General features: G+C 40.4%; 2 protein-coding genes across 5 annotated transcripts; one reads left to right on the forward strand and one right to left on the reverse strand.

The window, feature by feature from the left end:
- Positions 1 to 307: 307 nt before the first annotated feature.
- bokb (BCL2 family apoptosis regulator BOK b) lies at positions 308 to 11,270 on the reverse strand. Of its 3 annotated transcripts, none has more exons than XM_005476299.3 (5): positions 11,248 to 11,270; positions 7,928 to 8,259; positions 6,819 to 6,947; positions 3,064 to 3,227; positions 308 to 1,349 (listed from the first exon to the last, which is right to left on the reverse strand). In XM_005476299.3, the coding sequence occupies exons 2-5, from the start codon at positions 8,148 to 8,150 to the stop codon at positions 1,224 to 1,226; spliced, it is 642 nt and encodes a 213-aa protein (XP_005476356.1). In that variant the 5' UTR covers positions 8,151 to 8,259; positions 11,248 to 11,270; the 3' UTR covers positions 308 to 1,223. The 3 variants fall into 3 exon arrangements, with proteins under 3 accessions (XP_005476356.1, XP_019203728.1, XP_005476355.1); XM_019348183.2 differs by lacking the exon at positions 11,248 to 11,270 and adding an exon at positions 8,422 to 8,443; XM_005476298.4 differs by lacking the exon at positions 11,248 to 11,270 and adding an exon at positions 8,741 to 9,019 and having other exon boundaries at positions 310 to 1,349.
- A 164-nt stretch (positions 11,271 to 11,434) lies between these two features.
- Positions 11,435 to 19,021, forward strand: elovl1a (ELOVL fatty acid elongase 1a). Of its 2 annotated transcripts, XM_025900036.1 has the most exons (9): positions 11,435 to 11,716; positions 15,825 to 15,929; positions 16,515 to 16,605; positions 16,802 to 16,992; positions 17,079 to 17,159; positions 17,298 to 17,354; positions 17,437 to 17,542; positions 17,653 to 17,792; positions 17,934 to 19,021. In XM_025900036.1, the coding sequence occupies exons 3-9, from the start codon at positions 16,545 to 16,547 to the stop codon at positions 18,240 to 18,242; spliced, it is 945 nt and encodes a 314-aa protein (XP_025755821.1). In that variant the 5' UTR covers positions 11,435 to 11,716; positions 15,825 to 15,929; positions 16,515 to 16,544; the 3' UTR covers positions 18,243 to 19,021. The 2 variants fall into 2 exon arrangements, with proteins under 2 accessions (XP_025755821.1, XP_003438189.1); XM_003438141.5 differs by lacking the exon at positions 11,435 to 11,716 and having other exon boundaries at positions 15,529 to 15,929.
- Positions 19,022 to 19,169: the final 148 nt, after the last annotated feature.

Genomic DNA, 19,169 nt, shown 5'->3' on the forward strand with positions numbered 1-19,169 from the left:
GCATGATATTATAAAGCCTCGTGTAAACTTCTGTTGCTCTGTTTTCTTACCTTTGTAAGAAGAGTGACAAATTGGGTAAAGGAAGCAACTAATTCCCTGCAACAAAGAGGTCCCGTTAACACCATTTCCACCAGTTGTCTGCCTCGGGTTTTCAAAGTTATCTAAGCCGCTTCTTTTTAACCAAATCCAACTCTTCCTCAGTGACCCAGGCAGCAATAAACACCCTCACCTCTTCACCCTACAGGGCCATTCTTTACAGCAAGAGTAAGGATGTGCCTGTAATAACAAAAGCATCACAAAAGTCCCGTATGTGAAGTTTCAAGTTTATTATAGGTTTCATAAAAACTCTTAGACACACACATTTATAAGTTCACACTTAAAGTGACACCCATCACACACAATCATCCTAAAGAGCCGCTGTAGTGGCGTCCTCATACTGCAGTGCCTTGAAATGCAAGTCATTAAATAAAAAAATAAAATCATAAATAGACTATTTACAGATCTAAAAGGAAATCAATGTCCACAAAAATATGCACATTCAGTATATATTCATATATTACCATTCCTTGAGTTCTTTGGCCAAAAATAAGCGCAATGAGATCCAACGTTTCTCTTCGTTATTTTTAAAAGGATCATATTTGTAAAGAGACTCTCTTTGTGCTTTGGTGAAGTACAATAGAGTTACTCCATGAAGTGTAAACAGTTGAATCCACCTGACATTACTCTTGAGGCGTGAACTCACTGTTTCAGACTCGAACCTCACAACAGGACCCAGCCAGCTGAGCGTCAGTTTCATCACAAACACAGTTTTCGCCTCTTTAAGTGTGAATATTCTGAGAAACACCACATTAAAACATCTGAGTGTTTGTCTCTGGAGTATGAACAGCCTCACGTAACAACACTGGAGAAGCCTTGCTTACTACACCGGTTAAAGCAGTGAGAAAATACATCGAGGCGGAGCGATATGCTCTTAAATGTCACGGTGACTACTCTTTGGATGAAGGGTAACCACTTCACGGGCTCGGCCGACATTGAGAGAACACAAACATTTGCTGGTCAAACATTTGCTGAATGCCATACACAGCAGCAGACTGAAATCTGCCGGCAGGCTCAATCCCCATCAATCACAGCGACCCTCTCCACTCCACCTTTTTATTGACAAGTCTGAGATTTTAATCCCACGCAAGACACCCCCACCCTCCCACCTCCCACTCTGTGTTCGTTCACGGCTCCTTCATAATGTAGACGTACATGGTGGTGAGGAAGTACTTGAGGGACTCAAAGGCGGAGGACAGCCAGTTTTCTTCAGGGGAAAGATCCTTCTTTACCACACATTTTGTGATCTCCACCTTAAAAAAAAAAAAGAAATAAAAGGGACATTAAAAAAACCCACAAACAAACTTGTTAAACTTCTTTAAGTATAAATATTAAAAAGGAAACTTTGAGCTTCCACTTATTTTCTGATATATAAAATTTCACACATACACTTTAAGAATGCACTGGACACTCATATTGAACAGGAGGTGTTTGTGCAAGTTATTCCTGAATTTGTGAGACTGAAAGAAAAACGTTTTTAAATGTTACTGAGAAATTAAAATGACTTTAATGTCGTAAGGCAATTTCACTAGTGGCATTTATTATTGCAATCTGTTGTCTCTTTTGTCAGTCCACTAAAAGTAAAAATACTGTCTGACTGGGAAGATGCACAGAGACACACACATACTAAAGTCAAATAAAACTGAGTTTGAATATTATTTAAATCAAGCATAAGAATACTCCACTTTACAGGAGAAATTTTTCATCATCAACCAGCAGGAAGCCAGAGTAAGCAAATAACATCCCTGTAGCTCAGACTGCTGAAAGACGACTGAAAGCTGACTGAGCTTCATGCACAATCAGCATGCTTGTCATGCATGTACAAAGCAGTGCATCAACCCCCCCTCCCAAAAAAAAACCAAGCAAATGCAAATCGTTGTCTTATCTCAAATGTCAACTTTTTATGCATGTCAATGTGTGCCCAAAACTTTGCTGCAGCAACATGCAGAAGTAATGATACAAGGCATATGACACAAGAAAGTATACCCTTTTCCAAAAGTATATTTTTACATATCAAAAAAATATATTTTTTTAAAATGATCTGGTCCTCAGAATAAGTTGTGGCAGTTTGTTGTCAAAACCTTTGCACACATTTGAAACAACTGTTATTCTTCCCAGGAGTGGCCGTTCCAGCAAATTCATTGCAAGGTCAGACAGTACAAAGGCTCACAGAAACTGTAAAAAACCCAAAATATACACCTCAGACTCTAAAGGCCTCAGTTAGCATTTTGAATGTTAAAGTTCATGACACTAAAATGAGAAAAACGCTGAGCGAGTTTGGAAAAATTGGCAGGAGAAATCCTCATCTCTCTAAAAAAGAACATGGCAACACAGCTTACGTCTGCAAAGTTTCATATGAAAAAACCACAAGAGCTTTGGAACAAAGACCAAAGTGGAGATGTTTGGACTTTATGCACAGCACAACGTTTAGAGGAAAACCAAAGAGCATAAACACCTCATAGAAACTGCTAAGCACGGAGGTGGAAGGCTGATGATTTGGGCTTGTTTTCTAATCACAGGACCTGGGCACCTTGGAGTCACTTAGTTGACTATGAACTCTGTATATCAAACAAGACTGTGAGGGCATCAGTCTGACAGATAAAGCTTGGACCAATGTGGGTCATGCTACAGGCACAGCACCCAAGACATACCAGATTTACTGAAAAAGATAATAAGCAAGATGTTGCAATGACACAAAGTCCAGACCTCAACCTTTAAGAGAGCTGTGTATAAATGAATGCCAGCAAATATCAATAAACTGATGCACCGCTGTTTAAAACAGTAGGCCAAATTTCCTCCACAACGATGTGAGAGGTATGTAAAACACAACAGGAGACAGTGTGCACTTTCTTCTTCTTTTGACCATCATTTGTAATATTTAATCTTGAGCGGTTCCCTGAAGTGAAAACTGGGCTTGCGTCATGGCCTTAATTACTGAAGATTGTCATTAGAGAGGCAGAAACTTACCCATCCTCCCCGTCTCTTCAGCCAGGGAACCAGGAATTTGCGGACAAACTGTCCCAGACTGTCCACTAAGATGTGCACTGTGGCCGGATGGCCTTGTCTGACACAGTCCACTGCCAGGGCTCCAGCTACCGCGTACATGGACACCACCTTACCCCATGTTATGCCTACAGGAAAAAACAGACACCAGTGGATTATGTTTAATTATTCTATATCTGTGTATCAGTGCTTCCACAGTTCAAGCTGATCTGGATTTCGTTTATCTGCAGCCACCGAAAATCAAACTGCCATCTTTACCTCACCATAAACATTCCCTCCCACACAAAGCAACGCCCGTCTCTTTCCTTCTTTCCAGCTACATATTCTGTGACCTGACAGTAAGCATGCAGGGCAGTTGGTGCACCTTGTAAATATGAAAGTCAACAAACTGGTGTTAATGCTATCAATAAGGCCACGCCAGGCTGTAAAATAAACAGGTTTAGACTGCACTGCCACTGACGCAGTTTCAGATACGGGAAGGTCAACAGGTTCAAAACTGAAATGTGAATGCAGCAGAAGTAGTGGAGCTGAAAAAGGCCAAGTATTTGTCCCGTTTTTACTTTAATTTAGTTCCAAGAGGCACAGACCTCAAAACAGTCCAATATGATAAATGAGGGCATCCGGCCACTCCAGGCAAAGTTTCCAGCGCAAAGAGGGATTGTTATAACGAACGTCAGTGATGCAGTGCAGGGCTTAATGGCATTGGCCCCCTTTAGCCCTGCATGCATTGTCATGGTTGCTCCTGAGAGCTGAGCCACAGCTTCTGAGTGTGGCTATTAAAGGATAGAGCTCTGGGTGAGCTTAAATGAGATAACTGTCCGTGGAAGCTGTCAGAGCACGTCATGTCTCCCTCCCTACTGAGAAGCGGGCCAAGAATAGAGACAAGATTGTCGGGGATAAAGCTGGAAGAGAGGAGGGCGGAAAGAGAAAGAACAGAAGTGGGAGGCAGGTGAAGATGGATGGAGGAGAGATGAGCCGTGTTGATTTTACTGAAGGCGACCACAGAACAGATGACTGCTTCCAAAGGAAGATATGTGGATATGATCCACACATGCCATAAAAATGTCATTCCTTTCTGTCCACCACAAAGTAATGACTAACTAAAAGCTTAAAGGGTGGTTTTAAAACAATCTCAAGACTGCAGGAAAAACACACATGCCTTCTTTTTTTAAAATATATTTATAGTCAAGTTTCAACCCGTCCCAGAGGGCTGGGGCTGCCTGGGTTCACCAGTTTGTTGTTCTTGAGGAGGAATCCCACGCCGTTTCTAAAAATGACACCCTCGTGACGTCAAAAAGAGCAGACATTTATCCAGAACACAAGCATGAAAATGTCATTAACCAAGTCTGTGTTTGAACTTTCCTGGTCCCGCGCCAAAGTTTTACCAGACTCTCTAATCTATCCCCGAGGTGCGTACAGAGGACATAAAGTCACTCTTTATTTGGATCCTTCAAAATGTCATTCCTTCTTTGGACAGTTTACAAAACACATCTGTTGTCAAGACAACTTAAAAAAAAAAAAAAAAAGGCACAAGACCGAGACCAGCATGATCGACTTCAACCAAATACACTCATCTAGAATTTAACCAACAGGCTTTTTGAGACATTTGTTCTGCAATGTTGTTCTCACTTAATTAGCACAAATCACTCCAAGCCAGGAATAACAGGAAGAACCACTTAGACTGTTTATCCAGAGGTAACAACCGTGAATCAAGTAAGAAATTCCACATTCAAGCCAGAGCCAGCTGCTGTTGTCCTAACCCATCTCTCCTTGGTTTTAATCTAATGAACCACAGGAACAGCTAACCATATATTTTTATTAAAGAAACGAGTACATCAGAAAGTGACAGCTGAGGCAGAGCAGTTTGGTAACAACCTCAGCAATGCGGAGATGGCTTGGACACATGCAGAGGAAGGATAGCGGACATACTGGGCAAAGGGTGTTGAACACGGAGCTGCCAGGCAGAAGGAAAAAGGCAAGACCGCAGAGAAGTTTCATGGATGCCACAATGTGATTTATATGACTTAATATGGAAGAGGGTTGGTGAGACAGAGGAAGATGCTAGGTATAGGGTGAGATGGAGAAGATGACCTGCTGTGGAGACTCCTAGGAAGAGCAAGAAGAAGAATACGAAGAAGAAGAACTGCACGAGGAAGAATGTGTTGCTAAGCTACATCAGCATAGATTGAGACAGGATGACATTTAGCAGAGGAAGCAGAGGATGTTTATCTGTTGCCAGCTCATTAACTTCGAGTCATCTTTGGTAGTTATTTCAAAGTTCACATTTTTTTAAAAATAAATAACTCTAGATCTTAGCAAAAAAGGAGGGAGTAAATAAAAAGTAAAATACAAAAAAAACAAAATTATTTTCACCTATTGGCCAACTTATTTTAAAAATTATGGCAGTTCTGGGATGATAGCTGCAAATTTTTACATAAGGGTATTAAAGTAAGGCTGTGTCTATATTAGACTGGATGTAATAATAATAATAACAACAACAACAACAACAACCAGATGAATTATTTGCCAAAAACAACACCGGAACTATGTGAGGACACAATTACAAGAAGATTTACTTCGAGTTTAAAAATCACACCACCAAAGAGTACAGCTGGAGCTCGTGATTTCCTTTGTGCACAACAGCAGTTGCTTCTGTATTTGTGCAAAATTTAAGAACAAAAATTGAGAAAATGCAGAAAAAATTCAGCATCTGAATAATGTCACATATCTTTTAATTAGCTAGATCATTCTTCTTTCAGCTTTAGCCTTATTTGGAAGAGATCACCACAGATCATCACTCGATAATTATCCTGAAGCAACCCACCCAGGGATTTGTGTCTCCTAGATTTTGAACCGCCTTCCTTAGCACACTATGGAGTTACCAGCTAGCTTTCTTAGACTCTATAAGTGAACCTTGTACTGCCATCCGTCCTTCATTCTATTTTCTTAAATGCCCATCCAACCAGACTCGAGCCTGTCCCGGCTGACAGCGGGCGAGAAGCAAGCTACCCCTAACATAACACACACCTTTTAGGGTTACAGAAAGAAACCAGAAGCAACATGGAGGAAAACTTAAAGATAACCTAAGAATATGTAACCTCAGAAAGGTCAAAACTCAGAAAAGCCAAAAACCAACTAGAAAGCCCAAAACTTTTTCTTAGGCAGCACCGTTATCCCCTGCCACCCTGCATTAATTTTACTTCCTGTGCATCTTTCTGTGAGGCCCAAGATGGGACCTGCTGGCTTTACGCTACATTAAACCATCCATCCATTTTCTACCGCTTATCCAGTTCAGGTTACATCCTGTGCAGGTCGCCAATCTGTCACAGGACGACTCTATTAATTCAATATGAAAAGTAACAAATTAACATTAAAGAAAAATGTTTGAGCCCTCTTAGCAAGACACGACAATGCTGCCAACGAAGCCCTTTTATGTTCAGCATCCACATCCCAAACTTGGGCTCAATTTAGTAAACTAATGTCTAAACTTAGAAACTTGGATGTAGGACTAATTATGTGTTCCAGATGGAGTCTCACTCCACCTACATCTGATTTGCACCCACTCGCTCTGAGCCGAATGAGCCTGGTGAAAGCTGCAGAGGTCCACAGTCAGTGCCTCCATAAGCAATCAGGAGTGAAGGTCACTTCCTGCGCTGTTTTAATTTCTACTGCGATGCATCATCATCATCAACACTCTGAGCTTCATAACAGCCTTGTACCTGCTGAGAAAATCTCTGTTGCTACGCCGATGAAGGCATCCGAAACCATGTTCTCCATGGCAACAGAAATGTTGAGTTGCCGCGCCACGTTCCTGTACAAACTGGGCTGTATACACTCCAGCTCATCGCCTAGGTAACAGAGGGAGAGCAGAAACAGAAGAAAAAAAAAGAAAAGGAGAAAAGTCTGTTAGGAAGTGAATCTGAGCAAAGGAGATTTAAAAACAGGTGAAAGTGTAGCACGTCACACATTTTAACCTGCTTGAATATCAAATTCAAACATTTCCCGTGGCAGGAGGTCACTCAGATACCCGGGTGCTGAGAAAAGATAGATGTGAAGAGGAGGGCTGGACCGCTGCTGCCTGGTTTTGGTTCAAGCTGTTCTCACACATGCAGATATAATCCTCGACTCATCGTTTGGTCTGAGCTCATCAGAGCTTCAAATGCTCAGTACAGGCTGTATAGACATGTGGAGTATAAGCCTAAAGTGTTGCTTTAATATATTGCAAATGTAGCAAACACTCCAGTATAGAGACATAGGATCATAATGTAGGTGATCAGCAAATTCAGTCTCTGATCATTTACAATTTTCTGGTTTCTTTACCCTTCTCTGAAAGCAAGTGGAAATTCATTACAACCGTTGCTACTTTCTGACATTTTATGGGCCAAACAAATAATCAATCAGATGAGCAGCTAATCGGCAGATCATGAAAATGGACTGCATGTTAGACTGCAAATGCGTGAAATGTAATGTCAATAATTGCTGAGATGCTCAAATTTAAACAATGACTTAAACACAACATTTCCTTTTATTTTAAGTATGGTTGTTGGACAAGAAGAAAAAAAAATATCTCAAAAAAACTCTTTGTCCTTTTCTTTTATCCTATTTTTGATAAGGATCTGGATAGAAAGTCCCAAACTGTACTTAACACTGTGAGGATGTGATAATGAATTCTTAGTCTTCCAGCCTACTTACTTATAAATGTCAAGGCCTATTTTCATGACAGCAATAATAATGAATAAATCAGTTCAAAAACTGGCATGATCAATCAAGGCAATCATGGTTCGGAGGTCATCGATAAGGTGACATTTATGGAAACTGCTGCGCTTACCAAGACAGAGAAGCACCATAGATACTTCAGCTAGCGCTGCGTTCGAGGGAGAAAAATTGAGCTCAGTTTTGGACCATCCCAACCCGTTCTGGTTGAGCCTCGACAGGATGTAGTCTCTGCACAGCGCCTTAGACTGGGAAACCAGCTCCTTCTCGGTCAGTGATCGGTCAAACACATCCAGGACCTCTGCAGCAAACACTGAAGACCTGCGCAGGACCTCCATGTCCTCATGCAGGGTGAGGGGTGAGGGTGAGGGGGGGGAATCTGTAAGTCAGAGAGCCTCTGACCTCTTTCAATCAGCTCAGAGTTCAGTGGTGAAGATAATATGGCAGCTGTGAGGAATAGGAGTAGATGAAAACAGGTCAGATAAGAGGAAAAAGGAGCAGGTGATTAAAAATCCCTGCTGCTACTACACACTTATTTTTTTTAATTCACAAGAATGGCGGGTGAGTGTATAAAGACATTCAGAGTCTAAAACTGGAGCAGAAACTTACATAAGAATATGATGGAGGCGTTATTGTTGTGAGTCACATGGTGGGATAGTCAACTTATTGCTACACTTCTTGGATTATGCAACAACAACCGGCGATACCACAAAATGACTGAGGAAATATTTTGTTTCCCAGTCTCAATATAACACACACACACACACACACACACACACACACACACACACACACACACACACACACACACACACACACACACACACACACACACAACCCCATCGAGCTTTTTTCACTGCAGTCACAAGTTAACCCGAATTTTAAATCCCTGAACCGCTTTAACACGCGAGAAAAAGACCACACTTACCATCAGCATATCCACATGATGACAAACACCCGCGCCTGATGTCGCAAACGCGATTTATCCGATAATGGACCTCCGATTTATTAATTAGTAGACGTTTCAGAGCGAATCTCCGAGGTGTTTCAAACAAAGCTGGACTGTCAGAGCAAGCGCATAAAAACTCCTCCACTGTGCAGACAAACCGGCCCAGACAATCAAGCAAACAACAGGCGAAGTTCTGTTCTCATTTTCACGCAGCGGATAGTGGGTCCACTTGTTTCTCCGAGACGCACCGAACGAGGGAGGGAGGCGGGTGGAGGACGCCTACCTGTTGTTCCACCTTGCCATTGGCGCGCGGTGGGTGTGTTCGTTTCAGAGCCGGGAAAAGCCCGGATAAGGAGTTTGACAGCCGCCGCCTCCCTCCCACCACAAGCAGCTGCTCACCCCGGCGGACAGAGGGAGACAATTCAACTGTAACTACTTTCATTCATTCACAAATCTGAGGGGCGATTAGCTCGGCTTTAATAGAATAGCCAGTTCACTCGCATTGTTTCTAATATTCAGCCGTAAAAAAAGGGTTTTAACACTCTGATGCAAATCACCATTATGCTGTGATTTGAGCACAGGTGTGACTCAGGAGCCGATCACCTGCCAAAGTTCATGTAACTGTTCCTGAAGCCAGAAGTGTGCCACTGTCAATCCCCTGCAGAGCTCCTACACGCCGCTAGATGTCCCGCTCTGCATGTGAGAATAAGCTCATGGGGCTTTGTGTTGTTTGGTAATATCTATGTAGATTTACTGCATTGCATCCTGATCTGTTTATTTGTTTATTTATCTAAGGTAATGAGATAAGATAAGATAACTCTTTATTGTCATTGCACTGTCATACTTAGTACATACAAAGAAATATTTGCTACAGTCACGGAACACAAAAGAAAAAACTCTTAATGTCTTTATATTTTCTGTCATCTTTTCAGTCAGAGAAGACCAGCTATTTATTTATTTGGTTTTTATTTGTTGTTGTTTTCTGCTGTGTGTGTGAATGTGTGTGTGTGTATTTGTTTAAACATCTTTGTGAGGACCAAAAATTAGCATCACACTATACCTGTGGGGACAACAGTCACTTCAGGGGACCAAATGCCGGTGCTCACAAATTTAAAAGCGTTTTTGAGGCTCAAAAATGTCTTTTTTAGGGTTAGGGTTACAGTTGGGTTATGGTTAGGTTTAGGGTATAGGTTAGGGTTAGGTATTCATTTCTAAAGGTTACGGTTTTGGTAAGGGGTAAGGAAAGCAATGTCCTCACTAAAATGTGTGTGTGTGTGTGTATGCGTGTGCTGTTATTAAGGAGGGCTTTTATAATTTAGTTTGTTTGGCTTTTTAAAAACAAGTGATCTAAATGGGAAAGAAATATTACAATGTAAACTATATGAAAAATAACAGGTGGAATAGCATTGGTTAAATTTAAGTTTTTATTTGAAAAGACTGTAAAAATAAGATTAAATAAGATTTGCAACTTTGCTTATAAATTGCACACGTGTTTTATTTAAATCATAAAAAATAATCCAAAGGAATTTTTTTGAGCTGGTTTCATTAATTTTCTATTTGGCCATGCGGTGTCGCTGTTTCTCCCTTTTAGTTTGTTTAGCTGACAGGATTCATAAAGATCATGATGAAGTTGGTTTTAGATAACAATAACAATTAAAACAATACAATATATTTTTTTTAAATAGTCAAAATAGTATTAATAATAATTGTTGAAAAGTTAAAATTGTTCAAAGCTAATACACGTATGTGATGTATTAATGTAGGATACTTAACCGAGCCTTTGGAGCAGGACCACAAAATCTGAACTGATTCTCAGATGTGTGAGCTCTCTGTTACTGTTTGAAACGGAGGATATCTGGAGTCAGAAATGACATAATAAGAAATGAGAAGTGTAGCTGATGGCTTGAAATCTAAAGAAAAGGAACAGACCCAGATAATAAACTGGATTTGTATAGATAATTAACTTGTTAACACCATTGATGGAAATATTTCTAGAAGCCAGTAAGAATGACAACCTTCTACATCAAATTATATTACTTCCAGGGAAAACCTTCAATCTTCTGGACTATAAGCCAATGCCAGTGTAACCAAAACTACTTTATCTTTTTCAAATTATTCCTTTTCTGCGCTCCAACAGATTTCCTCCAGTTAAGTAAAAAAGTGTTTGTAGGGTTCACACGGAAAAACACAAACACAAGATCTGTTTGTAAAACTTGCTTTTAGATCGTGGGAGATTAAAAAGTCCAAACCCATTGTTTACATCACTGAGCTGTATTCCATTACTTTAGAACAAAATGTCTGACACCTTCTTGGATGATCTGATATCGTCGTGTTGGTGTTGTTCCCAGATCATCATGAAAATGTTGTTCCAGGATCAACATTGGAAGTGACCAATCAGAATGTTGTGACGTTATTCTTTTGCGCGCCAAGCCATTCCTGCATTTATGAAATTCCAATGTTGCAAGGACAATATCAATTGTGCTTACCGTTTATTAAAGGGTTAGGGTTAGGGTCAGGGTCCGTTGATCGGTGGACAGAGGCGGTTTCTCGAAGCTTAAGTACAGTTTTTTGTATTACGGCGGTTTTTCCCGAAGTCGCAAAAGTATGACGTCACAACATTCTGATTGGTCACTTGCAATGTTGATCCTGGAACAACATTTTCATGATGATCTGGGAACAACATCGTGCCACATTCTTGATGCACGTGTTTGATTTGGCAAAGATTTCATGCCGGATGCCCTACCTGACGCAACCCTCCACATTTATCCAGGCTTGGGACTGGCACAGGAAGTACACTTGCTTTTGACAGCTGAAAGAAGAAGATCACACACATCAAGGCTTATGGTCTTAAACCACTGCTCCTCAATACAGGCTCAATACACGCTTCTGTGGCGCGACCAGTTTTTCACACCATGAAGAGCAGAGGCTACATTTAAAGTTTTGGCTTCACAGGAGGTACAAACGGTATCATGCAAACTCTGATGCTATGATGTGTTTTGAAGAACTGAGCCATTTATCCTCTTTAAATATCCACAGCTGAGAATTACATAAAAGCAAAACAGCAATTTGTGCAAACACAGGTTCAAACAATGTGGACATAGAAACTCAAGAAAACGCTGGATTTTAAGTGTAGTACACTGAAACTGTTAAAAAAGTAGTAAAAAAACTAATATAAAAATTCAGTATTGTGATAAATGTTTAGCGTGAAGATGCTCTGGTTATGAAAGGTTCTGAAACTATCAATGGTCTCTTGTATCCTTGCTTTTTCTCTTTTGTTGTGATTTTATATTTAAATCAGTGAAAGATTTAATTTTCCTTACGTGTTGATTTTTTTTGTATAAGTGTAGGTGTTAAATAAGCTGTAGTTTTAAACTACATCTTTTCAGATTTCTTTAAAAAAAATCCTCATAAATGAACCGAATAAAGAAAAAGATTTTATTATTTTCATTGTAAGCTAAATGCACAGAAAGATGATTTACAAAGTCAAATCTCAGCAGAAGATTGAAAATGGATGCCATGCCTCAGATGATTACCCTACAATTGGTTAATGTTTATGTAACACCTGCCAAGTTAAACTCTGACAGTATAAATATTCCAGACATGAGGACAAAATGCTCAGAGGCCAAAGGAACATTGTGTCACTGTGTTTGTCCGGACAGAATGATTAGAGAAAGACCTCAGAGTGAAATAAAATCCCACGAGAACCAAAGTGATACAAAAAAAATAAACAGAAAACATTTTTTAATGCCAAAATCATAATTACAAAACTTGCTCTCGACAGACAAAAAAAGCAACTTGGGGACCTTTTTTAAGTTTGGTCAGGGATACAGCTCTGACACATAGTCAGTCTGAATAACTTCTTGCTGCACATTATGTGATTTATTTGTTATTCTATACTCTTGTGGAAAAAAGAAACATCTTGTCCTTTAGGTCTGCAGCAGTTTCAGGAAGACAAACGCACAGTCATAAATGCACAACACACACATATTTTGAATTTCTTCTTCTGTCACTCAGAGAGCAATCACACACCAGACGTTTGTCTTGTCTTGCACTTTTACCCCCCTTTAGACAAAAGAAAGAAATTAAAAGTGACAAATGGTGGCCCTTCCTCCTCAAAACCAAGCTAATAATCTGCAAACAGATTAGACTTCTGCATGGTGATTCCCTGAAAGAGTGTTTATTTCTCTTGGCATGCTGATTATTGCTGATGCAGGCTTTATTCACATAAGGATTAAATGAAGCATTATAAAGTTAAGTCATTGTTTTCACTGGGAGTGCACTCAAGTGAATGGGAACATATGATCTCAAAAGATTTTCAGTGTGGCTTCCTGGTCCAGTCAGTTTTGCACAATAAAATAGTTTTCAAGGCTTTAACGTTTAAATGCATGATCAAAAATAATAAAATAAATACATTTATAGGGTCAGACACCTGCAATAACTTATTTAAAGTCCCACTTAAATACTTTTCTACATGTAAAGGGAATTAGAATGGGTAAAGTGAGACTAATGTGTTTTGCAGTAATTTGTATAGTATTTTTTTAAAATGATTTTCTGTATACTGTTTACATGATCAAAATTAACTGAACAAATCCTAAAAAAAAAATAATAAATAAAACCAAGCTTGAACTCAGAGCACTGAATAGATTTTTCTAGAATACCCACAATATGAAAAAGCTTTGTCAGGCTTTTGAAATTCCTCACTTAAAACTTGCCACTGAAAAGTTACTCAAGATCACAGACTCCAGTTATTTTCCATCGTAGACAGGCACCTGTCTCGGTTATTAGCGTAACAATTGCCGAGTGAGTGATTTTATTGCAAGAAAACAGTGATAAGAAAGAAAAAACCTTTTCACACATATGATCAGTATCACAAACCTGAATTTTCACATACATGGGGAGGGGAGAAGAAAAAGAAAAGTGACTTTCAGCTCCAGTGTTTGGTAGTGTCTATACAGTTTTGTTTAGATGGGCTGCAAACAAGCAACGGATTAAAAATGACAATGCTGGGATATTTACACATAAACATAATGAATTACATAACTCGGTCACTGCACAAATGCTCTGGAGCGCCAGATTCCACAAATGACAGAATCACCGAAGACATAATGTATGAACATGGGCGACCATGTGACTTCTTAAGCAAGCCTCACTGCTATTACATAAAGCAGCAGTCCCCAACCTTTTTTGCCTCACGGACCGGTTTATGCCCGACAATACGGACCGGCCTTTAAGGTGTCGCGGATAAATACAACAAAATAAAACTAGTACCGGTACCGAAAAAAAGAAGATTTGTTCATAACACACGTGAAAAGACCCAGGAAAACCGAGTTAACGATAAAAACGATAACAAAATAACGCTGAAAACCGATAAAAACCCTGAAAACCATACATTTCACACCTGATCCTCTCTCTCGTGGCCCGGTACCAAACGACTCACGGACCAGTACCGGTCCGAGGCCCGGGGGTTGGGGACCGCTGACATAAAGCACAGAGCTGAGAATTTAAAGAATCCCCCCACCCCCATTCATTCATTTTTCCACATCCAGATGAGGCCCATCCTGCCTAATTTTCCACAATTGGCTAAGTGAGGGAAACTATTATCTGTGCTGCACAGTGGGACTGAATGTCAGCTTGTTTAGCTGTTTGTTAGCTCATATGCGATAAACTGAAGTCAGTGTTTAACAGTCACAGGACCAAGATGGACAGGGAGTGTGTTGTATTATTAAGGAATATGGCAGCAATGGAAAACTGCTGACCATGGAGACAAAAACACCTAGTCTCACATTCATGTCAGCTTATGCTTAAAAAGGGCAAAAACACTGCAATAAGCAGCATGTTGCTCTCACGCTGCATCCCTGCACAGTTAGACTTGGTTTGAATGACCATTTTAAGTTCAAGGTTTTGTCACATTTCCACCGATGCATGGATGATTTAACACATAAGTGTCATTGCCCATAAATGGGCGCCGTCTCTGGGTGAAACTGAACTGTTAATATGTTAACAAGATCAGGGTATTACACTTACAATTTGGTGCCTACCATGAATGTGAATGGCACATTCAAGAAGCCACCTGTCGAGTTTTTAAGGGGCGCTATCTGAAACTAAAACTGCCCGCGTTGGAAAGTCTTTACTTTCTGATACAATGCGTTGCATATGCAAAACAATTTGACTTTTCTTTTCACTTTATGTCTTTCACGCTTTCACCTGCATGCACTTAGTGTTAAAGTGTCATATGATATGTAAACATACAGCACTGATTCCCTCCTCCCCGCCTCCTTCTCTCCCTCTTTCACGTGCACGGATGCCTTTCATTCCTACCTGCCTCTCCGTCTAACCTTGTGGTGCCGAGTGAATTTCTAGCACTATCCAGGCCTCACGCCCAGCATCGCTGGTGCTTGGGGAACAGGTAGAACCAGAGGCACCAGAGGGCCTGTCAAACTGCTGCAAGGGTTGGGCAAATCCAAATGTGTCGTTAAGTCTGTGAGTGTATTGTGTGGGTTTGCAACCTTTAACCTAAATCAAGTATGAAGAATAACATTATTACTTTATCCTCATGTATCTCTTTACTTTATTTATATCATGGCTTTTGGCAATCTGTATTTTTAGATCAGTTCATTTTTTTTCTCTTAACTCTGTTTATTTTCTTACATTTTATTGAGCTTATTAAGTAACAATGGAGGTATTCGCCTTTGGGTCTGGGTGTCTGATGCAGGGGGCCTTTAACTCTTTCACCCTATCGCCTTTACCACTTATTGATGAGGCAGTCCAATCACAGGCAGTCTCAGTGTGGACAGAGAGGTGGAGCCAAGCACTGAAACAGGGTGTGGTTGTGAAACTACAAAGTAGAACCATGGGGCTTAAATTGAGCTGAATGAGCCCAGTCCCATAGTTGTCATAGCTCTCCTGTCACTTATACTCATCTCTCTCTCTCTTTCTCAGTCTTTCCTTAAAGACTTTTAGCTACTGTTGGTCTTTTTGTGTGTGGTTGTGTAAATATCATATATCAGAGGACTGCTGGAGGCTTGAACCCACGGAAAGTCCCTTCATGCTTCTGGTTTTTCAGCCTGATCGCTCTCACGGGTGTCGCAGATCTGTTGGATTCACTGGATTGTGTGCTGCCGGCTGTGGCTGAGGAGCCGCTTTCCTCGCAGACAGGAGTGCTCAGAGGGTGAGTCACTGGTTACACCTTTTAGCTTTTCACCTTTAGCCTTGTGGCTTCTTGTCAAAACTGAAGAATAAGCTTGATCTAGTTCAAAACAACATAAATGATTTTGTCTCGTTCTACAATTTTACTACCTGAGCTTCATGATCTGCTCATATTTCATTCACTCATGTGGCCACATGGGCCAATTCTTTGCCTCACCTGTTTGACTTGCTCTGTTAGTCCCAATGAGCGTGTCATTGTTTTAAGCCTGTCATCCAAAATCACGTTTCACAATTCTGCCGAAAATATCTACGAAGGGCTTCTTTTGAAAAGTCTGAGCTGTGAAAGACATTCTTAAATTCGCTCTTTTTTTTTTTTTTTTTTTTTTTTTTCTTTTTTTCTTGTATATTTGTTTGAAAGATTGGAGCCGAGGGCACTCAGGGGTGTTTGTTGAGGCTATACAGCTGTCTCCTGTTTGTTCAGTCAGTGGGAGAGCAGGTGGAGCAGTCATATTGTTGCTCACCTGCCCAACCAACCTCTCTTTCAGCTCCGTTTCATCTCCTGTTCTCTGACTCTTTGTCTTTTTGTACTGTTCTTTTTTTCCCCCAGGTGTTTTGAAAGGGTAAAGAAGCAGTCACCATGCTGCGAGAGGCTTTAACAAGCATTGTTAAATTCCACAGTTATCTACAATCAAGAACTGGTAAGTCTCTTCTTTTCTCTCTTCACACCTACAATCTGTTCAAATCAGAACATTTTATTTCGTCATCATCATCAGGTGTGAAACGGCACAAAAGTATGTATGACCTGAAGTGCCGGTGGACCCACCCAGATATTCCAGTATGGAACCATGACTCAAGGACTAAAACATGCCTGTGTTTCCTGTATGCGTTTTCCAGATGCCAGAGTCAGAGATTACCCTCTGATGCAGAGCCCCGTGCACATGACGACCATCCTCCTGGGTTATGTTGCCTTCTCCCTGTACGTGGGGCCTCGCCTGATGGCAAATCGCAAACCTTTCCACCTCAACACTGCCATGATAATCTACAATGTTTCCATGGTTCTGTTGAATGCCTACATAGTGTATGAGGTAAGATGAAAAAGTATTTGTTTGCGCTCTTTTGATACAGGTGTGACGTCAGTGCTAACAGCTGCTGGTGTGTTTTTTACACTTAGTTTATGATGTCTGGATGGGCCACCACCTTCACATGGAGATGCGACCTCATTGACCTTTCCACCAGCCCACAGACTCTTAGGGTAAGTCAGTACATTTTTACAGAGGAGCTTTCATTGTCTCAAGCTAACTTTTTTTTTGTTTGGTTTGTTATTTTTATTTTATTTTGTTTGTGATTGAGTGTCAGATATCTGACATCACAGCCCTCTTCCTTTCCACAGATGATTCAAGTTGCCTGGCTGTTTTATTTTTCCAAATTCATTGAGCTTCTTGACACAGTAGGTGCATTTTTCATCTTCCTCTTATTATTTTGGCCTTTTGATCAGTTAACTGTGACTGATCCCATGTGTGCTTTTGCAGGTATTCTTTGTGCTGAGAAAGAAACAAGGTCAGATCACATTTCTCCACGTCTTCCATCACTCCTTTATGCCCTGGACGTGGTGGTGGGGCGTCACCCTGACACCCGGTGAGCTTACAAACGCATGTAAACACATTGACAGTGCAAGACCAGCACAACTTTTCTGTGACATGTTGCAGATGTACATTAATGTAATCTTTTTTTACCTACTTCTTAAGCTGGAGGAATGGGCTCCTTCCATGCCATGGTGAATTCAACAGTCCATGTTATCATGTACACCTACTACGCACTCTCTGCTGCAGGGCCTCGCTTCCAGAAATACTTGTGGTGGAAGAAGTACATGACCGCAATCCAGCTTGTACGTTGGATTTTTTGTTTTTTTTCCCACAGCAACATATTCAAATGAATGACGTATCTGGTTTTTGGCTACAGCTCAGCTCTTTTACAAAAACTAATGTTTAGGGGGGCTTTGTTTTTGTTTCCCCCTCTTGTTTTACAGACGCAGTTCATTCTGGTCTCCATTCACATCAGCCAATACTACTTCATGGAAAAGTGTGACTATCAAGTGCCCTTGTGGATCCACCTGATCTGGATGTATGGGGTCTTATTCTTCCTCCTGTTCTCTCACTTTTGGGTGCAGGCCTACATAAAGGGCAAAAGACTTCCCCTCACACCCGAAAAGTCGAAACAGAACGGCTCAACCAGCGAACCGTTCACTGTGGTGGCAAACGGCAAGCACCTTCAGAACGGGAACGGTCACCACTATACCAACGGCAAAATCTTCATGGGCAAAGTCAAGGAAGTCTAACGTGGTGACCCCCGCCTGGAAACGAGAAGGACACATAGACTGTTAGTTGATATTAACACCATTAAATTCATCATTCATATCTACTGGCGTATTGGACTGACATCGACTTCAATATGCTTCATCTAAGTTTCTTTGTAAGTCTGGTCTTTTGTGAAAGTACATACACTGTTCTTGGGATATGAATGGTGATCTCTACCTGCCCACGTTGTGTTTGTAAGCTGTAACTGTGATGAATACTGTATGAAGATTGGTGCTCATTTTTGTCACTGATAGTATTCTTCGACTCGGGCTCGATCCGCACTGTTTTTGCTAACATGGCCTTTGTTGCTTGGGCGTACGGCACAGTTTTCACACAAGACTAGTACATGTAAATAACTGCAATTATGTTAGCCCAAAAAAAAAAAAGGATTTCACTGTAAATGTCAAATATTTAATTTTTTTTAATTTATCTTTTGAAATAAAACTAAATTTAAAGGTCTTTGTAATTTGAAAAGCAGTTATGGTGTGCACTGTGACAGAAACATGTTACGCCTAAACTAAATTTCAATTTTAAGAGTTATGGGAAAGCAATGTTATACTGTATATTACAGTATTGTTTTGTTTTTTTAAATAAGTGCACATACACTGCTGTGCATGTTCATCTGTATTAATCCAGTCTGAGTTTTACAACTCTGTATGGTCGGTTCTCTTTGCACACTGTGCTTTAATTTAATAGGCTTTCTATGCTGTTATTTCTGAATTGTAACTAAAGAAGTATGAATATACTGAAACCCATCAATGTTTGCTGCTACTGATTACTTTTTTTTAAACTTGTATGTGTCCTCTGAGGAACAGAGGTTAGGCCTTTTATGCGGTTTTAACTCTTGGTCAATTAAAGATAACATTATGGGACTTTTCTAAAAGAAAATTTAGCTACAGTTGCACATC

The sequence above is a fragment of the Oreochromis niloticus genome, linkage group LG18, assembly GCF_001858045.2.
Source record: "Oreochromis niloticus isolate F11D_XX linkage group LG18, O_niloticus_UMD_NMBU, whole genome shotgun sequence".
Lineage (NCBI taxonomy): Eukaryota > Metazoa > Chordata > Actinopteri > Cichliformes > Cichlidae > Oreochromis > Oreochromis niloticus.

What these genes read in the sequence shown, in the direction of transcription:
- bokb (XM_005476299.3), bottom strand. Translation starts at nt 8,150, where the DNA reads ATGGAGGTCCTGCGCAGGTCTTCAGTGTTTGCTGCAGAGGTCCTGGAT. An exon ending in TATGGTGCTTCTCTGTCTTG is followed by an intron (nt 6,948 to 7,927) that starts GTAAGCGCAGCA and finishes TCTGTTACCTAG; the next exon opens with GCGATGAGCTGGAGTGTATA. An exon ending in AACAGAGATTTTCTCAGCAG is followed by an intron (nt 3,228 to 6,818) that starts GTACAAGGCTGT and finishes TTTTTCCTGTAG; the next exon opens with GCATAACATGGGGTAAGGTG.
- elovl1a (XM_025900036.1), top strand. Translation starts at nt 16,545, where the DNA reads ATGCTGCGAGAGGCTTTAACAAGCATTGTTAAATTCCACAGTTATCTA. An exon ending in ATGCCTACATAGTGTATGAG is followed by an intron (nt 16,993 to 17,078) that starts GTAAGATGAAAA and finishes TTTTACACTTAG; the next exon opens with TTTATGATGTCTGGATGGGC. An exon ending in TCATTGAGCTTCTTGACACA is followed by an intron (nt 17,355 to 17,436) that starts GTAGGTGCATTT and finishes GTGCTTTTGCAG; the next exon opens with GTATTCTTTGTGCTGAGAAA.